The sequence below is a fragment of the Charadrius vociferus genome, unplaced genomic scaffold, assembly GCF_000708025.1.
Source record: "Charadrius vociferus isolate BGI_N301 unplaced genomic scaffold, ASM70802v2 scaffold287, whole genome shotgun sequence".
In the NCBI taxonomy this organism is placed as follows: Eukaryota; Metazoa; Chordata; class Aves; order Charadriiformes; family Charadriidae; genus Charadrius; species Charadrius vociferus.
In genome coordinates this window covers 1,257,991-1,282,050 of record NW_009649568.1, presented here as the reverse complement: position 1 = coordinate 1,282,050, position 24,060 = coordinate 1,257,991, and the positions used below count along the sequence as shown (strand labels likewise).

At 41.7% G+C, this 24,060-nt stretch overlaps 1 protein-coding gene across 1 annotated transcript in view; it reads left to right on the top strand.

Moving 5' to 3' along the window:
* Positions 1-22,120, top strand: part of VGLL3 (vestigial-like family member 3) — a 93,279-nt gene extending 71,159 nt beyond the window's left edge. Inside the window, exons 2-4 of the mRNA XM_009890103.1 lie at positions 8,664-8,919; positions 14,438-14,938; positions 21,529-22,120. Of these exons, the coding sequence (XP_009888405.1) occupies positions 8,664-8,919; positions 14,438-14,938; positions 21,529-21,572 (801 nt within the window). The 3' untranslated portion in view covers positions 21,573-22,120. The remainder of the gene's footprint in view (positions 1-8,663; positions 8,920-14,437; positions 14,939-21,528) is intronic.
* The last annotated feature ends 1,940 nt before the right edge of the window (positions 22,121-24,060 follow it).

Genomic DNA, 24,060 nt, shown 5'->3' with positions numbered 1-24,060 from the left:
TTTTTTTTTTTTAAGTGAATCAGGAAATTCTTATCAGGCTGACAGCATTTTTAGACTATGCAGTGCGTGGGTGAAGTGGGACTAATATTGACTTGGCCCTAATGTAGTCATCTGAGAATACATTTTTTGGTTGTTGCTGCATTCCATAAGGTTTTATCATTATTATCCACGAAGATTGTTTTCTCCGTACATGGGAAGTGACCCCTAATATCAACTTGCCTGGGAGACACGAATACGGGCTAAAACATTAAAATTCCTATCGCGTGCTATTGGGTTTTTTTTTCTTTATTGTTGGGAGAGGGAGCGGGTTTGCAGTAATGATACCCCAGCAAACTTTTCCAGGTTGCTCACATTTTTCCCTGTAAACGCGGGCTCTGGAAAATCTGTGAGTTTTGTCTGTTGCAGTCTGCTTTCGTTATTATTTCTTTTCTGATCTAGGTCGCGGCTTGCAGAACCTTCCATCTATTCAGTAATTTTAGTTACGAACTTTGTATTTGAATATCTGGAGCTCCGGTTGTTAGCCTGCATGATTTGGAGGGAAAATAAATAAATAATCTGGAATTACTTGACTCTGACTAAGAGACCTCAAAGTAGAAAACTGCAATTGAAACTTTGGTGAACTTTTTGGCATTTAACTCCGTAGGCGATTGACTGTATTTCTCTTCTAGATCTGGAGTGTAGAATACATAGTACGTGAAAGTTCTCTTAAACGATCATTAGCAGCTGTGTCACGCTCCGGTGCAGTTGCTTTTTATTTTTAAACAGAATCATGAAGTTTCTCCATCAGCTGAAAGCGGCATCATATATGAAATGGCCCAGAGGCGCCTTAATAAATGCCAAAGTTTCTCGAAATTTCATTTTAAATAAACTGTGTTCTTTTCGGTTCCGCTATTTAAGAAAAGCGAAGGTAGATACGCAAGGCAAGAAACAGACAGCACTGCTGAGCCAATAAAGCTTATGAGTTGTGGCCAGCACAATAAATCCTGTTACCACCAAAAAACATTCTAAGCCTTGCTATCTTACATGTTATTGACAATTTGGTTTAGTTAATCATGCTTGCACCAATTCTCCTGAAATATTTGGAGGTGGAGGGTCTTCACAAACTAATCAAATGTCAGACTGGAAAACTCGTTGCTGTATCAAGAATGTTGCACCCTCTGATTCTAGCAGCTGCAAACTTTAGAGAATTTTATGTATTTTCTCTGAATCCAATGTTTTTTAAATAAATAAATAAAGTAAATAAAGAATGAACTCCTCATGCATCTGTAGTCGTAGTGGAAGGATTTATTGTTCGGGGTAACGTATGACATTTTGCAAGTCTCTGTTTCTTCAGAATTGTCCTGTCAGGGACATTTAATCAACTGGTGAAGACCATAGGGAAGAAGGATGAAGAATCTGTTGCCAGGTTTTTGTTTCTTCTTACATGTTTTCAACATGTAAAACGCTCCTGTGCTCTTCGTGAGGGTGATGACCATTTTAAAGAATGTTCTTCTTTGCCGGAATTAAAACTATGGTTTAAAAATAACAGTGAGGGAAGATGAATTAGTGGGATAACTCAAAAATAAAGCTCTGCATTGGAACTCATAAACTGGAGCTCACTCTTAAAATATCCATTTGAAGCATTTTTCAGTGTCGTTGTACTAATCTGCTGTTTTTTGGTACCCAGTGAAATTATTTGTTTCCCGAGAGAGAAAGCTCCTCTGTGCTAAGCCCCTCTTGGCTTTCCTTTCCTTTCCTTCTTAGCGCAAGGAGATGTAGGTGTCTTATTCTGACTAAAACTTGTGCATCTTCATAGTTTTTTTGTAATAAACCTGTCACAAACATGCAATTGGTGACGCCAGCTTTCAGTAGCAGTTTTGTATCCTTTAAAGAGCAAAGCAAGCTCCTCAGCTGTGGAGCTGCTCTCGCAGATGTATAGGTTTGAACCCTATAGGTTCTGGCCCGCGGTGTCTCTCTGGGAGAAGTAACCTCATTGTGTTTCTATAGGTCGTGTGCTGCAGGTGAGGGTTGGGAGAAGTGTCTCCAGCAAGCAGCTGGCATTGAGTCACTGCTCTGCAGTGAAAGGGGTTTGAATGTTTTTGTTTGGTTGGTTGGTTTGTTTTTTTTTTAAATAACAGTTCTTGGATTGCTTTTAAATGATGGACTAGCATGTACGGGGGTTGTGCAGATGTGACTACTATTTTTTTGTTTTGTTAGGGGATGGTCCATCATGCCTTTTTAAAGTTACCCCACTCTAAAGTTAATCCCACGTTTCTGTGTCTGTAGTTTTTATTCCCTTAAAATCAGCGCAGCAATGCAGAACTTCTGGAAGCTTAGCTTTCACCAGTCCGTAGCCAAGAAAGGACTTGTTGGCGAATTAATTTAGATGGGATTTTTTTTTTTTTTTAAAGCGCTTAGTGGACTGAAGCCTGAATTCCTACTGAATATTAATGGCAGTGGAGGCTTAGCACCTTAGATCTTTGAGATTGCTGAAGTCCAGGGTGTTTGCTGGGGGGAAGTAAGTGGAGTATGGATATACACATGCTCACATGCTGCCAGAAGGAACTGATCAAAATGGGGTGTGGCCATAATTCTACAGATAAATCGGGGTTTCCATATTCCTTTGCCAAAAGACAGAGCGAGTGTGTGCCGGTGTTACAATAAGAACGCGTTCCTGTGTGTGGTAAGGAGCCGTGCCTGCGCGAATGTAGAGTCTTGCAGAATGGCAAAATTAAAAGTCTCTTCATCGCCTGCTTTCCTGGGGGCCTGTGCAGCCGTAGGAGTAAGTTTGGGCTTTTCTATGGGTTGGGTGAGGAATGGGTGTAACGGAGCTGCTCATTTGAAGAGACTCTGGAAACACATAATCGGTGAAGAATCCTGTTGTATTCTTGGCGTGCAAGAAACGCCGTGCCAGCTTGTCGTGCCCTGTCGGTCTAGGTATAGCAAGCTGCAGAGCTGAGGCTAAGGTAGGATTCACCCTGACTCACTAGCAGCTCATCTTAAGACCTTTGAAATGGGAAGTTACAGTAAAGAGTAGTTTTGGAATTTCTCCATGGTATGTAGATGTAGCGAGCTAAGCCAACACCGTCCTTGCTAAATCAAGTCTTGCATAAAAGAGTTGTGATATGCTCAAGTCAGACTTACTGCTGGCAGTGCTGTAGACAGACTTTTTCCAGATAAGGGCTTGTCACCATTAGCAAATTAGGTCACTAACTCAACTCTTCCTTCCAAACTAACACTGTTGCAGACAAGGACGAGTTGTGTGTAACATTGTGTTGACTGGCTGTAGATAAGCCCTAATTCACGTACTGAAACTTAGTTTTCAGTAAAGTTCTCCGTGTCACATGCTCATAGCTCTGAGGATGGGCTTATTATACTGCTGGTACTGTGTGGCAGTCCACAGTATCTAACACAGCAGATGACAGCAGAAGATAAGCTTCACGGTTAGTTTTTATAGTTCAGGTGCTTTCTCTGGGCTTGTTCTGAAGCCTGGTGGTTGTCCTGCTACTGACTTCACTGGAAACTGCATCAGACCTATATAACTCACCTTTAAAGGCTACTGTCAGAATTGCAGGATGTAAAACCCGGATTAAGTCTTGCCCTATGTGGGGACTTTTGTTGGTTTGTTTTGTTTTGTTTAATCCCATGGGACACTGATGATATAAAAAATTTGGCTTGCTTTCCTTTGTCGTTCTGATTGAGACTGAACTCTATTTGATCTTCCTCTAGCTACATAAAAATTGGGCTTTAGACTTTAATGGTACCCCTCTGTTTAGATGTACAGCAAAAAAATGTATAAATTCATTCTTTTCCTACAGCTTGCCCCCATCAGTAGAGCATAGCAGGAGCTCCAGGCTCTACTGCTGCAAATCCAGGGGCTCACCTGCAAGCAAGCGTGTGGCTTTGCTGGGATCTTGCTCGTTTGTGAGGGTAGAAGTTAGCATTTCATGTTTTCAGGGCATGCTGTAAATACCGGCTTTTAGGCCCAGCATTCCATGCTCTGATTGCTTGAAATTGTCTTCTTCCTTGAATACTTTCTGTGTTATCAATAGGAGCCTGCTTGGCAGACAGCTCCACAAACGAAGGACTGTCCATGATTTGCCTCGAGTTTGTTGCTGAAATTCCTTCTCAGAAGCTTATGTCAAATGACAGCCTTTTTCTCAGGATAGGGTCATATAGTGTTTCCTCAGTGTAGTTATTCTTTATTTTTGGTTCCTGTTCTTTCTCTCATAATGGAAAATCTGTAACAGGTGGCCACAGGCACACCAGACTTTTCATGCTTGGGAACATAAAGGACCATATGCTGTATGATGGCATGTATGGAGATAATAAGTTGGAGGAATAGGCAACCAGCTTATATGTAAAATAAGAGCTGGCCTGAACTTTTGATTCAAACTTGGCTAAACTAAAACTTTCTCCATTCTCAACTGTGCGTTGTTGTTTTTCTGTTTTGCTGCTTACTAGCTGGTTTCAGCTGGAAGTGAATTTTTTTTCAATTTGTGAAGAGGAATGTTCTGACATTTCTACCAGACACCCTGGGTGAGATCTGGGACCCTTGAAGTCAGTTGGACTTTTGCCATTGGCTTTAATGTGGCCAGAATTTCACTGTATGAGAACCATTTCGCTCAGTTCGAGGTAGAGTATGTCAGAAAATAACAGGCATCTTCAAGACATGTGGGTTGGTTTTTTGGTTGGTTTTTTTTTTTTTTGTGTGAAATTTTGGACCATATGCTTTCTTGGTCTAAAACTAGTCATTCTTCCTCCGGAAAACAGGATGATACTTATCCAGTATAAACCTTCGCTTTAATATTGCCTTATTAGTGGTGATTTGCTATTGACCTTTAGTTTCCTTTTGTTAGGCAACTTGCAGTAAGAGCTTAAATTCTCTTTGGAAGAGCCTGTTTGTGAATGTATGAAATAACAGAAATAATGTTGGTTTCAGCTGAATGCAGCCTATGCTGTACAGCATTATTTACCCAGAGGCTGTACCATTCATCCTTCAGCCATGAACTTGGGTCTATTCTCTAAGCTGGCATCAGGTGCCATAGACATTAGATTTTCCCTATTTCCCAGTATGCTAAGCTGAGTTTTAATTCTCTATTCTGGGTCTTGGCCAAGACAAGATTTTGTGTGTTTGTTTTGTTTTGTTTTTCAGAGACTGCTTAACCTCAGTCTCTAGTTTTTTAAGGAAGAGAGAGGTGGAATTCACAAAGATATTAAAGTATTGGAGATTTGAACAGAGGGAAGAAATAACATTGTGTTTGGTCAGAAAATACTTTTTGTAAAGATCTTACAGATACGTGTGGCTGCTTAAATATATTGCAGAACTGTTTGTATGAAAAAAAAGTATGAGTGAAACTTGGCTAGCCCAGATTAGTTGTCAGAAACCTAACCTGTTTTTTTTTTTTCCTGTTTGTTTTGTTTTACTTCCCCTCCACCCCCCACCCCATGATGGTGGGACAAATTCATTTAGCAGTTGATGATCTTGCATACTTTTCCACTCACCCAAGTGCAGTCAGAAATGTTATGAGAAGATTACTGTTAAGGTCAGAACAAGTAAGACAGAATTCGTGTGCAGGCAGGGTATTTTAAGGGAGTTAGGGTGAGAAAAAGCATTATTAAAGGATGTATATACATTGCATACAAGGAAAATTTCTTGTCACTTTATGTCACTGTAGTGTCTTACTTAGAGTCCTGTAACTCCAGGCTGATAATTTCTTCCTGAAATACAAATTAAGTAGGTCTGTATGTGATCACAGGCTTGATGCAGTTTTGAAAAGTCTTTTAATTTAGGACTCTCATCCTTTGCAAAAAAACTCACCACAAAATACAACTTTTCACTGTAAATACTTCAGTTTGTACACAAGGCCTTGTATTTGTCCATCAGTACCACCATCTTTTTTTTTTTTTTTTTTACATAAAAAAAATAGTCAGATTTGGTGTTTACAAAACCAACAAGTGCTCAGAATACCTTGTAATGACTGTCCATGGACTGGAGGGGAGGGAAGAGAGTTGAAATGGAAAATGAATTAGATTCTTAGGCTGTGGAAGGGGGAACATTCCTGCACAGAGAAGCGACTCTGGAGATAAGTTTTAATTTCCTGAGCTCCAGTCTCTATATAGGAACATTGAAAGACTTCCTTCCTGATAACCAAGTCAAGCCAGGGGCTGTATTAAACGCTGTGGTTCTGTATATAATTGCATGCTTGTATATGTATTTGCATACTCACAGTATAAATACAGATAGTGTATCAAAAATGATAGAAGTTAACTTTTAAATGTGTCGCGTGTATTCAAGGTGTGGCATATACACTGAGCCTGAGATGATGTAACATATCAATATCTATTTAAACTTCTATAAAGGTTCTCTTTCATGCTTTGTCTCTACATAAAAACGAAAACAAAAATGAAAAAAACACCCTCCTCCCTAAAAACTTTTCTTGCATTTTTAAGAGGATCTGGGTTATGGTGCATCTTTAAGAACGATCAAGTCACTGAAGTCGATGTGTTACACATTTCCAATGCATATATCTCCTGCATATGCAATATTGTTGTAACCACTTCTGTCTTACTGAGGTCTCATCATTCCATAATTACTTAGGCAAAGCCATGAAGATCACTATGAGTGATTTCTTAGTAAGCATTTCAGGAAGAAATGTTAGTAGACTTTTTCTTTCTTTGTTTAAAGAAGACGCAAAGCATTTACAAAAAAGTATAAGTCACCCCAAATTTGGCATTTGCAAAAATTGGTTTCAGAGCCTCAGACTATGTTTCCTTTTAGCAATTAATTTCTAGTAAAACTGTTTTAATTTTGTTTCCATCTTTGGTTCATTCTTTTTTTAAAGTGAATCCCACAGTTTAGGATTTGGGGATAAAACTGTATGTCTAAATAAGTAACACTGTGCTAAGCAGGGACACGATATAACTTGCTTTGTGAATCACAGATTTATTTGAATTCCAGAACATTGTCTAGATATCCCAAACTGTAAAATAAAATTGCTTACATCCCTCATTGCAGTTTGTGTAAGAACATCAGAATTAAAGATATTACTGAGCTGTTCTATGTTTGTCAGTCAACCTACCGTAATGTCAGAAACATTGCTTAATTTCTATGAGCTTTTAGTGTTATAGATTTTAGTTCCACTTGTCAATAGCTCTTTCTTACCATTTTTTTCATAACCATTCATAATTAAGAATTAGCCCCAGAGTATCTACTTTGTATCATAATTAGAGAATTTGTATCAGTTTACATGATTTTTAGAAAGCACAGAATGTAAAATATATTGATGGCACACAAGATCAGAAAATGACTTTCAATTATTTCTAAATCAGACAAGCCTGTTCGTTGTATAAGTGTAACTTTATAGACTGTGTAGTTGTTTAACTTTTTCTTCAGCTCAACTTTGGAAAAAGGGGAAAAGGCTGTAAACTTAAAGAGATTCTGATGGCGCTAAAGCGTTGCCAAGCAAACCATAAAAGATAAGTCAAACTGTAATTCTATAGAAAAGCTATGAAATACTTCTACATATGTGCTGTAGTTGTTTTTTGGGTTTCTGAGGCTGCTGGTGTGTAAAGTCAGCTGTGGAAAAGGCTAGCTAGCTAAAAGCTATGATTCCTGCAGCTTGACTGTTATGGGGAGATACTTTTTCTGTGAAAACAGTTGTAAAGTGGAACATCTGAAAAATATGTTCCATGCAAAATGGATCTTCACACACATTTATTTTGACATTTAGGTTTGATTTGAGAGAGAGAGAGAAGATTCTGAAATAGCCGTTCACAGATGGCTTGTATGTGTTTTATTTTTTTATATGCTTCTCTATGTTTTTGGTTTGGGATGGATTTTTTTGCATGTGTTTGCAGACTTGTCAATCCCCCTTTTCCCCTAGATCACGTGTTTAATTTTTATTACTTGAATTTTTGTCCTTTTGTCCAGAAGCTGATGTTTAAAAAATAAAAAGTAAAAAGGAAAAGGGGGGGAAAAAAACCCCACGCCAACCCCAAACCAAAAAAAAAATACCCTCAAACCACCCTGCCCACCCCCCAAATCCTACTTGCCACCCCAAGGTGGTTGTCCTCTGATAAAAATTTTCTTGGCGGTGAGTGAGAATTAATGTATTTTGTGGACTTTTATAATACAGCAGAAATTTTTTCAGGAAGCACCAAGTTCTCCCATCCCTACGCCTTCAGCAACAAGTAAATTTGGGGAACCCCAGCAGGCCATGTGCTCTGGACTGGGGGATCACGGCCAGCAAAACCCGGTGTGTGTTCAGCTTGACGGGTGAAGAGCAGACATTGTGTATCTGGCCACCCTTCCGCAGGGCTGGACTCAACCTCTGTAGCCTTTACTGATGGGAATATCCTTTCCAGGTGGGAGCAAGGAGTAAATTGTTAGAGTCTGTCTGTTTTACTTGGAAGGTATCGAGTGAAAGCTGTTGCCGTTAAATTGTGGTTGTGAAACGTGCCTGAGAAGCAGGCCCATCTGTGCGCGAGGAATAAAAACTCTAAGTGGCGCTGGTAATCTCTCCTTTGTGAAATGTCAGTGCAAAGTATCTCTGTATTCCAACTGTAATTATGAAATGAATATTCAATGTATTCAGTTATTTTTCTTTAAGGAAACCAGATGTTGAGCTTGCACTGAATGCCATCAGTGATACATCTCTTGTTTGTTTTGTTTTTAATCCCAGAAGAAGTTAGCTGTATACAACAAGATGCAGGAGTCTCTGGAAGTGACCCTTCCCAGCAAGCAAGAGGAGGATGAGAAAGACCAGCCTGCTGAGATGGAGTACCTTAACTCTCGCTGCGTCCTTTTCACTTACTTCCAGGGAGACATTGGTTCAGTAGTGGATGAACACTTCTCAAGAGCTTTGAGCCAAGCCAGTAGCTTCAATCCAGAAACTGCCCTTACCAGGAGCAAGGCAGGACTAAGTCCTCTGTGGAGAGGTAAGACGAGCAGTAACTTGCTCCCTGTGGTGTGGCTTACTTGGTCTGTGTCGTGGTAACTCGTATTGCATTGCAGCTGAAATTTTGCTCCTCTGTGGAGGTGGAAATATCCTCCTCAAATTTGAAAGAACCAAGGAGCTTCTTGGGCTTGAGTGATATGAAGTGTTAAAGGAGGAAAGAGGCACCAAAGGCATGGAAGAAGCAGGCATCTCCCTCTCTTGTAATAGCCCATGGCTCCACTGAGGCCTGGAAGGAACTGAGCAGAGCTCATGTGGCTTCGCAAATGTCTGCTGCAAGGTTGGAGGCTTATTCTTAAGCTCCAAGTGTGAAACTTGGCCTGTGAGGCAAGAGCAAAGCTGATTGGGATGCTGGCCTTGGCCGTGAGGAGACCCACGCATCTTTCTCGGGCGACTTTGCCAGGCGATTAAGATTTGCCTACGGCTGCTTTCCAGGTGGGGAGGAGCCAGCACAGGCTGGAACAGGCTTGGGTGCAAGCCCGGGACCGCGTGGCTGCAGCCGTGTGGTGTGTGGTACATCGCAGGCTGCCCATGTGCAGAACTCATGGGTGAGATACGGCCATCATGACTGGTTTCCCACATGTAAAATGGGGATGATGCTACTCTGCTTCTGAGCAGGGAGTAAACATGTGGTAGGTGCTGCAAGGCATTTGAATACTGCCATAGCACTCATGTTTCGTAATGCATATAAGCATGATCAATGTAACAAAGAGCAGATCTCGATGGATATCCTAGGTAGACCTTACAGTAAAGATTTCAAAAATGGTGGCTGGAGAAAGCGTGCTGGCCAAGACGCTATTTCCATTTTGTTGACTGTGGCAGTCTGAGTAGTTTTTCAGATGCACAGCTGCATTATTTCTGATATGTCCTTATGTGGACTGGCAAAGTGATACGAACTAAGTGTTGTGAGTAATGGCCTTGCATCAGGTTCAGTGAGAGCGATACCATGAGGATCCTTGTAGGGGTAGTAGACTTCATAATCAGTGATGTTGAGGTGAGAGTGTATTGATGAAAGTCACAGATAATAAAGAGAGATGGGATTTTTGGAAACCACTGTGAAGAGAAAAATAGCACAGAAGGACTTGCTTTCCAGAAGGATGATGACAAATCCGAGGAAGTTTAAGTAAAGGTCAGCAGAAGTGGCTAGGGAGCTAGAGGAATTTATGGCTTGAGCCGGGACCATTAATGTTAATGGGAAATTTTCCATCGACTTGACTGAGAGCAGGATTGAACCCATGCTTTCTAAAAAGGAGACTGGAGCATTTATAAATGGCCCAGACAGGCTATAAATGTTTTAGAGATGGGATCAAGGCTGTCCCCAGAGACCCCATGCCTACAGCAAGCCCTCTTGATGAGCTCGGAGACATCCCATGGGTGGGGTTGTGTGTCTTCTCTTTGGCCTCAGACATACCCCGCTGTTTTTCCCTGGCTCCCCCCGTGGTTGCACAGCCCTCCCCAGAGGGCTCTGCAGGGGACAGGGTGGCCTCGCATAAGGGTTCTTCAGCCGTGCTGCCTCCTGACCTGGCGTGCCCCGTGCCGTCGGCAGGGAACGGAGGTCTGTGTGTCCTGAAAGTCTTCCGGGAATAAAGTAAGGGGATATGCCCTCTGCTGTCGCTGCACCTGCTGAAGCCGTATGAAAATCCCCGGGGAGGCTGCTGGGCAGGGCTGTTTGGTTCAGCGCTGTGGATGCTGGGAAAGCAGAGGGTGTTTGCTTTGCCAGAGGAGAGAAGCCAACAAGAGTTTTATCAGGCCCAAATGAGTTTCTGAAACATGCCTGCTTGAAAAAAGTGCGACAGGAGTGATGCTAACATCATGGTCTTCTGGTTCGTGTTCAGTTGTCAAAGATACTCTGTTACAGCAAATGGATGTGAATTTGTATCTAGTTACCTAAAGAACTTAAAATAACATTATGTCCTGGTTTGACACGACACAATAGGTTGAAGATCTTTAATTAATAACCTTCATAGGCAGTCAGAATTTTTGTCGATAAATTACTCAAAGATAAATATTAAAAAAAAGCTTTTGTATTCGCTATGGCTATTTTGGAAGCTACAGATTTAAATGGAAAGTGTGTAGGCATGAACTGGCTACTCAGCTCACTGCATTATTTCTCCTTTACCTGAAAGGACAGATTAGTAATGTTTTCTGTTTTTTCTTTTAATTTTGTTGGGTTTTGGTTTTTTTTAGTGTCCTGATGGAAGAGCAAACTGTGATTTCATCATTAATGTGATATGGTGGGGTTTTTTGTTTTGAGGAAGGATTTTGCTTGTGTATAGAAAATAGAGCCTGTTGTCCTGAAAAGAACAAGTTTTTGTCCTCTTTATGTTGAAAATACTGATCAGTTAGACTAAAATTAACTGCAAAACTGACTTTTAATACAACATAGTTCCCTGCAACAGGGTCCAGTAATATGGACTTTGAATATTCAATTATAGGTGCAGCTACCTGAAATCTTTTGCAGGGGCTAATGAAACTAATGATACCTTGAAACTAACGTTACCTTAATGGTGTTTTTATCAACATGTTTTCCCTAGCTGGAAGTGTTTGGCATTTTTTCTTTCTTGGGTTTTGTGGTTTTTGGTGGTGTGGGTTTTTTTTTTTTTTTCCCCTCCTGGCTTAACGGAGAAGTAATGTTGTACTACAGAATATTCCATACATTGTCTTCTTTATAGTATATACGGTTTGGCATGTTTTCAGTGCGTGTTGGCCAGCCACCATGAACATTTGCATTATTCACCACTTTGTGGTATCTGAGATGTTGCCATCTCCCTGCCTCCCTGTACTTAGAATAGGAAATTGTGGTAACTGTAGTATCTTTCTTGGCAGACAATTTTTGTTAAATGCCTTCTTCCCACCTTCTGAAAGCCTGTGGAAGCTAGTCAGCTTATTTTATTTTATTTTTTTTCTCAAGGACAGTGCTGAGATGGCTGTTTCCCCATTGCCATGTCCCATAGAGGCCAGGTGTCTGACACGATGGTATCTGTAAAGACAGTTGGTTGTGCTCGCTGTTTTACAGGAGGAAAGGAAAGGAGAGCATTCAAACGCCATGGAAATGTGTGGTGGTTGGGGGTTATGGCTCAACAGAGATGGTTCTTGTTGATGGGGGTTGCTGGACACTTAATATTTAGTAGCATCCTCTGTGAGCACTCAGAGTGGATGAAGTTTTCCTGCATGTTTGTATAACCTGGGTGGACTCTCTATGTCCAGTGACATGACTTGACCTTGACCAGTGAGGTTGGCCTCTGCACTCAGTGGTGTCCCAGTGGGCGCTGATCCATGACAGTTTCTGACAGCCATAATGGCTTTGTGAAATGTGCCTGGGTTTGAAAAATGGAGATAACCAAACATGTTTTCTGTGGCCTAGACCTTCTGCATGATTGGTAAAGGCAAGCTGGTATGCAATGTGGGATGAATTCATATTGGCAAATCCAGTGGTTTAAAGTGCTCTCTCCTGGTATTAAAGTTGTCCTGCAGATACTTTGTGGGTTTTTGTGCTTTTTTGAAGTGAGATGGTTTGGATTTAGGGCTTTTCCGTGCAGATAACAGCCAGATAGTTTCCAAAAACTCTCGATTACAGAGATTAATTTTCCAGAATACTGGCAAGGCATTGTCAAGCTGTGCTTCTCTGTTAAGCAGTGAGGAAAACAACAGACTGGACATGAAGAAGCTTGTTTTTGCTTTTTTTTTTTTTTTTTTTTGTCAGCCCTGCTGCCAACACTGTAAGCCATGTGCACTGTCTACCTCAGCCTAATCCCTTGTAACAAGGAACAATTTACAAGCAAGGAACAATACCAGTTTCAGAGGGGTGGTGAGGCTTCTGTTATATACTTGAAGCTTTCTTCTAGTGTGAATTACAATAGAAATACATTGCTAAAAAAAGAAGCAACCTTTTGAAGAAAACCATGTTGGAGTACAGTTTGCTAGATAAGCTTGCAGCCTCTGAAGCAGTTTGGCACAAAGAGTTCTCTACTTTTCTCCATAGTGCATTTGCAAAGTTTATTTCCAATATCAGAAGTTAAGCAGGCTCAATACTCTGCCTAAATCAAAGCCAATCGATGTATGGAAAAATTTCTGTGATTTTAATGGTTTTTAAAACAGATATATGAGTGTCCTAGTGATGCAGTTGGAAAACACTTTCACAGTTCTTGCTTCCAAAATATTTTTGTGTAAGCAAAGTTCATAGGCAGGAGCATTTGAAGAATCTGTTCATTCTCAATGGTGTTTCACCCAAGTCTCATTGCAGTTGCTTATTAAACAAAGCAAAACAAAAGGCCATTTTAAAAAAATAATATAAATATTTTTGTAGATGTTATATGAGGAGCAGAGGATTCCTTACCTCGTCAAATATTAAACTTCCCTGGCTTTATTTTTCTGTAGCCTGTTGTTATGACTGTCATCAGAGGTGAAATCCTGTATTTTTATGTTTCCATCTTTGACCAAAAAAAAACCCTATTTGAGCTGAGACATATTGCATGAAGCAGTACTTTCAAACATGAGCTGGCAAGAGAATTGTGAGAATGGAGATGCCAATACTTTCCTACACATCAAAAACACTAACTGCTCCAAAAGAGGCATTTTTAGAATGTGATTTCATAATGTAGAGGCATTGGAATCCATTTAAATATAAGTTGAGCCCTAGCGGTAAGAAACAGCAAGTCTTTTCTTTCTGGCAAAAAGTTCTTTCAGTTACATGGATGTTTCTGCTTGTGTGATCCTATTGGGTACAGGGCAGCATCATGTATTCTATAAGGGACTAATGTAAGCATGTTTGATGGGATAAAGATCATATCTAAGCTTGCAATTAGTTTAAGAAGATCTGGTATTCTTCCTTTAGGCAAATGTCTCCTATTCTGCAGTGTGACCTGGTTCTCTGTCCTCAGAAGCATTTACAGCCAGAACAGCTGCCTTTCTAAATGATGTGTTCTGGTCTGGTCAGGAGTTAGCCTCTCTTCATAATTCCTGTACCAAGATCCTGAGAGAGCTGCAACTCTTCAGCGTGGAGAAGAGAAGTCTTCTTGGGGAGATCTTATCAATATGTGTAAATACCTGATGGGTAGGAATGAAGATGGGGGAGCCAGGGTCTCCTCAGCAATGCTTGCTGACAGGACAAGAGGCAGCACAAATTAGAGAACAGTAAATTCCATCTGAACACAAGAAAACACTTTTTTAAAAAACTTATTTTTTTGTTTTTTAAATTGTTGAGGTTGGCTAAGCACTGGAATAGGTTGTCCAGAGAGGTTGTGGAGCTTGGGTCTCAGTCAAAATCTGACTGGACATGGTTTTGGACGACCTGCTCTAGGTGAGCCCACTTGAGCAGGTAGATTGGACTAGATGATCTCAAGAGGTGCCCTCCTACCTCAACTGTCCTATGATTCTGTAATTGCTGAGGAAGCTTGAGTTCAGTGTTAGAAATTTCAGAGAGTAGAAAATCATTGTGGGGTTTTTGTCATTAAATTTGTTGTTCATCTTCAGTCATACTTCATTTCTCTCCTTTCTACCAGAAAGCTCAACAATTTCAAGCCAAAGGAGCAGTTTCCCAACTTCATTTTGGACCAGCTCTTATCAGCCTCCCCCTCCACCATGCTTAAGTGGAGTACACCCCGATTTCCCTGTTACTGCACCAGGCACCTTCCCAACACCAGATCCCAGCAGCTGGCCAGGACACGGCCTTCATCAGACTGCCCCACCTCCTCCCCCTGCCGCATCTGAATCCTGGCATTATCCTTTAGCATCTCAGGTGAGCCCTTCGTATGCACACATGCATGACGTGTACATGCATCGCCATCACCCTCATCCACACATGCACCATCACCATCCCAGCTCGCACCGTGACCCCCGGTATGGGTCCCTGCTGATGCCTTCAGTCCGTGCAGCCAGGATTCCTGCTCCCCAGTGTGACGTGACAAAGACAGATCCCGCTGCTGTCACCAGCGCTACCTCAGCATGGGCTGGAGCCTTTCATGGAACAGTGGACATTGTGCCAAGTTTTGGGTTTGACACAGGTAAGATGGTTTGATTGTGTCTGTGAGTTATTTTAGCAGGAAGAATTCGAGCAAAGAAGTGGACTCCCTGCAGCTGAAGCAGGGTTTGTTCTCAGAGCATTCTCCAAATATATTTCCAGGTGGGAATCCCTCCTGAAATTGCTGTCAGGGCAGATGAGCTGTGAAACATCCAGCTCTTGCTGCCTTCTGCTGAGAGACCTTTGTCTGCCTTGGTCCCATTCAAGCCAAATGAGTTGTGACATGATACGTGGCTTTTTTTTTTTGTTTAAATCTTGTGGGAAATGGTTAATTAAAAGTCCATGTGGAAGCTTCCAGCTTGTTCAGCTAGTTCATATGTGCATTCACCAAAATATAGCTCCAATGAGGACTGAACTAATAACTTGTCAGTACAGGAGGATTGCATCTTACTCATCTAAATTGGAACTGATCTGCATTTCCTTCCTGTGTAGTATCCAGGTGTCACATAGAGAGTAGAGATGCTGGTTAATACGTGCTCGCCATCAAACTAAACTTTCTGTAGTGTATAGGCACAGGTCTGTGAATTAGATTCATTTTACTGCAGGGTCTGTAGCCATAGGACAGCCTCCACAAACTACATCTGCATCTGCAAGCTTTGACTGTCAGGCGGTCATCTCGGAGTTAGGAGCAGTCTGGCAGCCCTCACTGTTCATAGTTGCTTGCGATCAGGTGATGGGTGACTAACAGTTTCCAGCACACCCATCCTGGAGCTCATATGCACTACTAAGGTCTCCTTTTCCCGCTTGGTATTTATCTGACCAGTGGCAATCCTTGCAGATTAGTACTTCTTAAACACGTTATGTTATTTATTAAAGAAGTACTAGGTTTGCATCTCTCTTCCTTTTTCCTTGACGTATCTGTTTGTCTTCTTGATAGCTCTAACTGATTCAATGTGTGAGAAGCACTGCCTTGCTTTGATCAGTGTGCAGGGGAACAAAGAATTGGTAGAGAAAAAAATGCTGTGTCTTAAATATGAAAAAAATACAAACCCAAATACTGATTATAACTGAGCTAACCTAACACATCTCTCTCTCTTCCCTAATAGCAACTGGGAACCAATAATCTTTTCTAAATACCATGCCATTTGCTGCTTCAAGAAATTAAGAAAAAGTGTAATAAGTTTCTTAACACTGGACAATTTTATATCTATTAATATTTCCAGCCATGCCAATAATACAAGAGGAATTACATTTTGGGCTTTTGGGTGTAAAATGATAATCTGACAAGACAGGGATCTCAAGTTTTGCCTTTCTGACAAATTGCATAATGGGAGTGAGCTGCCTTTTCTGAAACATGAGCAAATTATCACTGCCACAGGTAGGGGGGATGAGTCCCCTGGTCTGACAGTAGCCCCAGCAGTCTGGCTCCAGACCTCTGGTATTTCACTTACCTTTTGGGGATGGAGACGAGAACTGCGTAAGGGATTATTAGCCAGGAGAAACCACTACCTGGCTTAGGTATAAGTCCAGCCCAGACTGTGAGTTGTTTCAGTGCTGGACAAGTTTGTTTGCTTACCGTGGCTTTGTTGGTAGCGATATGTCTAATAAACCAGGTGCTTTTTTCTCTTTTCTTGGAAGAGCACGGTACTTCAAAAGGGATTATGGGTCCTAGCACTGCCTTACAGAACTAATACAGCCTTTGCTTGGTGCTACCTTCTCTGTGAGAATCCCTATGGAAGGGTACAGTTGGATGCTAATTTTGTCAGGATCCTGATTTGGCAGTGCTTAGCCATGGCTTGCATGTCTTGTAGTTGTCTGCTTGGTGTGGGAGGCAGTGGAGAAGGCCTGAACTGTTGATTTCTGGCCCATGCCTGATGTGTGGGTTCCTGTAGGAGAAAAGATAGGGCGGAACATATGACTGGTTTGCAGGAACAGAGGATCTCAGCAGACCAATGTCTCGCTTGTTTGTGACTATTCAAAACGTCCTTGCACTGGAACACAACAGTACGACCTTACCGGGCAGCCCCAGTTTGGTATATAAGGCTTTGGAAACAAGGGAGCAAGCAATGAAACACAGCAGGTCATGGTAGCCTGTGACATTACAATTATTTGCTTTCTTATTTTGTACACTCATCCCTCCTGTGCTCTCCAAGCAGAGGCTTGCTGGGAAGGGTGGGAAAGTTCTGAGCTCCCCTTTCAGACTTGCCTGCAGCTTGTAGATTTGAGGCAAATGCTTTGGTGACAGGCATGCAAGGGGTGATTGTGGTAAAAAGAGGAAGCTCAGTTGCCCCGGTGTTTTGTGTGCGTGTCAAATGGTGTCTTTGTCCCAGGGAAGGTGCGTTGTGCTGTGGAGGAGAGAAGGGGGCTGCTGAAGCACCACAGTGTGTTGCATCCAGAACTCACCAGTATAGGTGAAGCTTTTCTTGCTCTATGTCCGCTCCAGGGGAGGATTATACTGAATAAGTCTCCACATCACATTGAATTTCATTGCACTTATCTCTAATGTGAGATGGCAATCTCAACAGAAAGGTTCAAAACTAAAGGACATAAAAGACTGTACTGGCTTTCTGTGGCATAGAAGTGGTTTCTCCAGAATAGGGTAAGGCCAGAGTGGCAAGAAAACTTCAGTTTTGGAAGCCTTTGCTCATATGGCCTTGGAGAATAAAAGACATCAACCTGTGGAGCTGTCAATGTCTCAAATTCCATGAGCTTCAGACGATTTATATAACAAAGCTGATTTGGTATATACCTAGACATTGCTTTTCAGAGCCCTTTAGATAAGAAAATTACTCCCCTCCTCCCACTTACTGTGGGTCACATTTCTTGTGCTACTGTCACACGCGATTATAGAAACATTTGCAAAATTCCTCACGCTGCATTATATGGAATGATAGTGTTGGGATCAGGGCAGGCTGGCTGTAATCTTACCCTCTTCCAGATACATTGTTGCATCTCTGCCACACTAAGCCAAATATTCGATCTCATGAATGGATGATGCGGGATCACTTCAAAGGTTAAGAGGGGGTTCCCCTTGCGTGCACAGTGTAGTTTGGGAATTTATGTTTCAGAACAGATTGTGTGGGACATCAGCATATCACCGTTCATGGAGCTAACAAAGTATTGATCTGTCTTGCACATCTGTTTGAACTTACATGCTCCTGTTTTAGAGGATGAAGAGGGATTTTGCTACCTGATTCCCATTAAATGTGGCTTAATCCTCCCATTGTGTGCTGCAAATTAACCCTTTTAGAAGCTGCTTCGTTGGTACAAGTGGGATTAAAGAAAATGCTAGTGTGCATCACAGTCTAGTAAAACCTGTTACATTTGTGGCTGCTGGTATGCACTGTCTTTCTGAAACTGAAGTGCCCAAGCTACAATGCTCAATATAAAGGTGGTTTATATCAATCATTGATATCAACACATTGATATAAGCACAATATGCTTGCTCTTTAGGTCATATCTCCCTGCCCTGCCTATGTCAAGCAAAACAAGGTCAGGGTCTACCAGCATTGACTGAGGCTCACGGCGTACCTACAGAGCATTGCAGCAGCCCTAATCCCACAGTCTCGGGGCTAAATCCTCGTGTTTAAGTTAAGGATGTACAAGTTGAGTTGAGCACTCAAGACCAGGGGGGTGGGAAGAGGAATCGCTGTCTTGCAGTGAAGCTGATGGTTTTGGTCATCAGTGTTTTCCTCAGGAGCAGGGCACTTCACCACCGGGTGCTTCAGGTGGTCAGTTGGATCCTGCTGCGCTGGCAGCTGCCAGGTCTGCGGGCAGCACAGTGGGGAGGCAAGCAGGAGAACTTGCCCTGCTACTGCAGAGCCTAGGAGGATATCCTGTCCTGCTGTTGGACAGATGTGCTGGAGGAGGCTTCCCATAGCTTCAGCACACTAAAAGCAGACCAGGATTTTGGCAGGTCTGTGGGCTGTAAGTTTATCTTAAAATTGAGGTGCACATCCTTTGTCATGCAAAGTTATGCACTTTAAATTTAGGTGAATTAATTGACAACCTCTGGTCCTGGCAAACTATGAAAAGTCCACTTTTGAAAATGCCCGTAGGTCAGTGTGTCCTGTTGAATATGGAATTTGAGTGGTCAGTGCACTACTGCCTTCTATAGAGTTGCTACTGTTCACACACGTCCCACAAGTTTGTCCAACTCATTATGTTTGTTTAGGTGTTCCCACAGAACCTGCATTCTGCTTATGTGGCAATTAGCTATAATATTGGTATCCCAGAGATGGGGGTTTGTGCTGCTGTGGCAATGACTCATGTAACACAAGCAAGGATGTCTTTGCTAAGAGGAAAATGTTCTTGCAACAGACTGCAAGTGAAAGCTTTTGGTTATTTAGCAGGGTTGCATGTGGATGGCATATTAGGACTGCAGGTAACTTTGCCATGAAAGAGGTGGGAATATAATGAGGAAAAGGCATGGGAAGTGTTCCACATTCAGTTCTGTAACTAAGGCAACTTTGGTCTTTTTGATTGTTTTCCATGGCTGTTTAGCCTTAATAACGATACCTTAAACCTCCTTGTTACAGTTTTCTGTTTGTTGCAAAGACACTTAACTAGGAAGGTGTCTGTTCAGCTGGTTATTCCCCTCCTACACAGTTGCTACTCTCAGGTGGACATCCTCCTTAACAGGCGTGTGTCTTTTTTTTTTTTTTTTTTAAGCTGCTGGGAGCCATATAACCTGTTTCTCTCCTCATCAGCTTCCATTGCCTCTGGTGGCCTTTAGTGCTCCACTGGTGAAATTAAATTACTTCCTTACACTCTGAAAAGTTTCTGCTGTGCAACTACCCCCCACCCCACCCTCACCCCCCCTTTTTTTTTTGTCTTCCTTGTTTAAAAAAGTTGTAAACAACAGGGGAAAAATAACACAAAATTGTCGTCGCTAACTTTGAGGGAGCTTTGAAGGAAACTAGCAGTTTCTGATGACTCTGCCTGTGAACGGTGCTGCCAGGAAAACAAGTAACTCTTAAGCAACAAGGAGACATCCTCATTGAGTTCAAGAGCCTCTGAACATGTTTTTATAGGCATGCTTTAGTTGAGGGATATCCCATTTTTTTTCCAATCTAAAGAACTAGGTGCAAGTGCAAGTGAAATGGAGCAGAAAGCCACTGAACAGGGTTTGACATGCCATACCTGTGTGCTCTGCTTTCCACATCTGTTCACTGCTGGACACCCCAAGTGTTTGGACACTGCTTGGGAATCCTCACAGGGATAGAGCCATATGCTGTCATCTTTTATGAGACTGTTAATTGCTTTGTAGCTCAACTCTGAAACAATGTTGATCATTATTGAAGACTTAACTGTTTATACTCCTGAAACAAGGAGATGGTGGTCAGATTTTGAAGCCATCACGCCTGTTAGGCTTTCTGAAAACATACAGGTCTTCCTTTGTGTTTCAGTACGTGATCAGATATGGAAATGAGATCCATGCTTAGCACGTGCATCTGTCAGTTTTGGTCAAATGAATGTGGAGCTTCAGTGGTTGCACCATCATTGAAGTCTGGAGTTGTGCCTACTTACATTAGTGGTGAAATTGGCCCTAAATTCTTAGCAGATCGGGTAGTTGATGCATTGGTCTCGGTACACTATGTAGCAGGGCAATATCTAGCATGACACAGAGCAGAGCATTGCTGTCTATATAACAATGATGATTTATAGTGGGAAGTGCACATTAATTTCATGAAATGTGATTTGCTTGGCTCAAAATGTCAAGGGGCAGGTTTTAAATCAGTGAATCTTAAGTGCCTTAGTACCTCTTAAAATATGTGCCTGCACCTCTTTCCTTTCTACTTTCCCTATAAATGAGCAAGAATGTATCTTCTTTGGGAAGTTTCATCCTCACCTCCCCCTCTATTGTCTGGATTTTAGGTATACTCCCTGTTGGGTGTAAATCTAGAGAAGATTGAATCCCTCTGGAGCAGAGAAAACACAGATTATAACACAAGTTCCAAGTCTGTAATGTTAAAGCCACAACATAGCACCACATTTATTAGATAGTCCTCACTTTTTATAAATGTTAGAGGAACTCATAACAAATGCAAGCTGAAAATCATTAATTTCTCCCATGTGGAAGCACTAGCCATTCTTGGCTAAAAATCTGACACTCTGTAGGTGAAATTATTTGGGTTTTTTTACTTGCTGCAGGAACATTTTTCCTCTCTCCTCCAAAAGGTGAAATGCCATAGAAACTGTGAGAGCCTAAAGTGTCACAGGCCTTTTCTAAAAGAGGTAGGATCTGTGGTTGGTCCCTATCAGGAAAAGTTATTCTTTTGTGTACTGGATTGTCTGTGCAGACTTTGATGGAGGATTTTATCACGCCATGCCATGCTCCAAACAAGGCAAAAGCAAAGAAGCGCACACAGGATTTTATCAGCATTCCTAACTGCTTGAGCCAGTCTAAAACTTAAGTGTCATTTAAGCTTAGCCCACATAAACTATAAAATTGGGAGCAATAGCAATGTTACTAACATGCCCAGAAGGCTGGTAAGTTGTGGGGTTTTTTTTCTTTCTTTTTTTTTTTTTTTTCCTAAATCAAAAATGTTTACCCTTACTTCAAGGTGCTTGGGGAGGGGGAGGAAAAAGCAGTATCAAATTTTAATCTTTTTTTTCTTTTCTAAAATGTAGGTCTACAGCATCAGGACAAGAGCAAGGAAACTTCTTGGTTCTGAAGTTCAGCTAAATTAAGACCAGCTAGAGCTGGAGTAAGCACAGCTGGGCGGGCGATATAACAGTTGTTGACTTCTCCTGCATGGGGCAAAGGACACACATGAAGATGAAGAGCCAACCATTCTGGTTTTGCTATTGAGCCTTTTGTTTGTAAGGCCGTTTATGGGTCCCACAGTGTTTGGAAAAAAACAAAAACCTAACTTTTCTTTCTTTCCTCATCTGAGCCTGCTGCAGCTGGGCAACCTAACTCCTTTCTGCTCCTTTAACAGTGTTTTGTTTTGTTCAGCTTGATATTTTTATGAACAGTCCCAATTGTCAGGAAAAAGACTCTCCCTTGACTACAGTGCGCCTCCTTTCAGGAATACAGTATTTTGTAGCTCTTTGTGCATCTATTTTTGTAGAAATACAGAAAGTTTGGGTAAGGATTGATGGGCTATTTTAGGATGACATATTTTTTTTAAAAAAATTGTAAAATTGTTAAGTTCTGTTTAAAGAACTTGCTCTCAGAAGCACTGGCAAAAAATGTATAAAATGCTATTTTTAGATGTCTGTGATGTGTCTGTGCATTTTGGTTTTTTTGTTTTGTTACCTCAAATGTCTATCTTTCCTTTCTTTTTAAAGAGCTAAACCTTCCTTGTTTCCACATTACTAGATTTTGATGTTTTTGTCCTTTTGTTCTAGCTTAAGCAAGTGTAATTCGCACCAAAATTTTCAGCCAAATATTTTTCTTGCTGGTGTTAGAATGTAGTAAGGGTGTTTTTCTTTTCTTGCTTTTAAAGGTGGCTTTGTGCTGCGCTGATTGTCAGAAACTTGCAAACAACTTTAGCGTGGAGCAAAGCCTGGGGTCACAGGAACTGCATTTCCAACCCATCCATTCTTTCAAAATGGACCAAATACTCTTACGGATTTAAATCAGACATGAGTTTGGGCCTCATCCATGATTCATTGAAGCTGTTGACCGCAGACCCCTGTGGGTTATGTTTCAGGCCCTCATAGTGCTTATGAATATCAGTATACTCTTATTTTAACTCATGAGGCAAAACTTTCAGCTAAGTCATTTCAAGGGTGGTAACTTATAACATCGATTTTCAGGAAAGAAATGTCAGTTTTATAAAAATGTGTGACTTGTGGAAACAAAATGTTTTCAACTGGCCTCATCTGTCTGCTTAGCACCTCAAGGAAACCGCTGAAACTTTTAACTCCTGTTGACTTCAAAATCTGTTTGTCTAACCTAAGATTTGCTGTGGGCCTTTTGGGGTCCCAGCTGCAGCTCTTGAATTTCCTAAGAAGTTGCATATGCTCAGCGTGCACAAATTCGGGCTTGGCTGCCATCTGGGTGAGAATCTGAACTTGGAAACAACGTGTCCATGTCTAGCCACAGCACTCTGCAAGGTGTTTGGGAAACCCCATTTCTGGCCCAGGCCTTGGGTCTGACTTGCATAAGAAGGACTTTAGTTGAAGCCAAGGTGAGCACAATGCAGTCAGGGCTGCAAGATTACCTTTGACAGCCCCAGTCCTGCGATGGGCTGGAGTGGGGTCAGGCCCCATGCCCAACCCAAGTGACTCCAGTGTGAGTGTCAGCACGTGCTTAGGTGGGGCTGAGCACAGGATCAGGGCCTGAGTTACCAGATCCTAGCTATTGCTTGGAGATGTTGCCTTTCTACTCTGCACCCAGGGTCCCTCTGTATTATTTCACAAGGCTCTCATAACCTATTTATATATGTTACCACTGTCTGCAGACATCCCTGTCTGAAAGGCAAACCAGCTAAATGGAAACGAAGGCATAAACACATGGCTGAGATAAGAAACAGTTTAATTTTAAGGCAACGAGCGTTGTAAATGTAGGTTTGTCAGGTGGAGACCACATGGATCTGTGTGTGAAAAGGGGAGGGGGAGTGTTGGGATGTGCATGCCACTCCAAGGTTCAGGCCTCCCTCCCTGTGCTGCTGCTTCTCTCCAGGCTTTTTGAACTTGATCCTGTGAGGTGTTGAGCGTTCTCCCTTGCCACGTTAGAGGGCTTGACATGCTGGCACTGGAGGCATTAAGATTAAGTCACAATTTGGCAAGACCCTTAAGCGTATACCTTGCTGATTTGAAGTTTGAGACAGCATGCAAGTGCTGAATGGACTATGCTTAAATATTACTAAAATAGTGGGGTTGTAGTTTTTGTGTTGGGATGCTAAATTAAACGTGGTGGGGTTTTTTTCTTCATCTTTGTAGTTCATCAGCTTTTCTTTCTCTTAATAAATTTCACATTCATGCCAGTTCTATATATTATTGCTGCTCTGGTGGAGCTAGCTCCTTGATTTTTCAAGGAATTTGTAAGGCAATGGGAAAACTGTATAGGAGGAAGCGTAGTAATAGCTGCCACAGTTCAGTTTCTTATCAGGACAGTATAGTTCAGGAAATGTCTCAAGCATAATAGTTCTGACTTAGGAATTCTGACAGTATTAGGAATACTGGGAGGGGAAAAAAATCCAAACTTTTTTT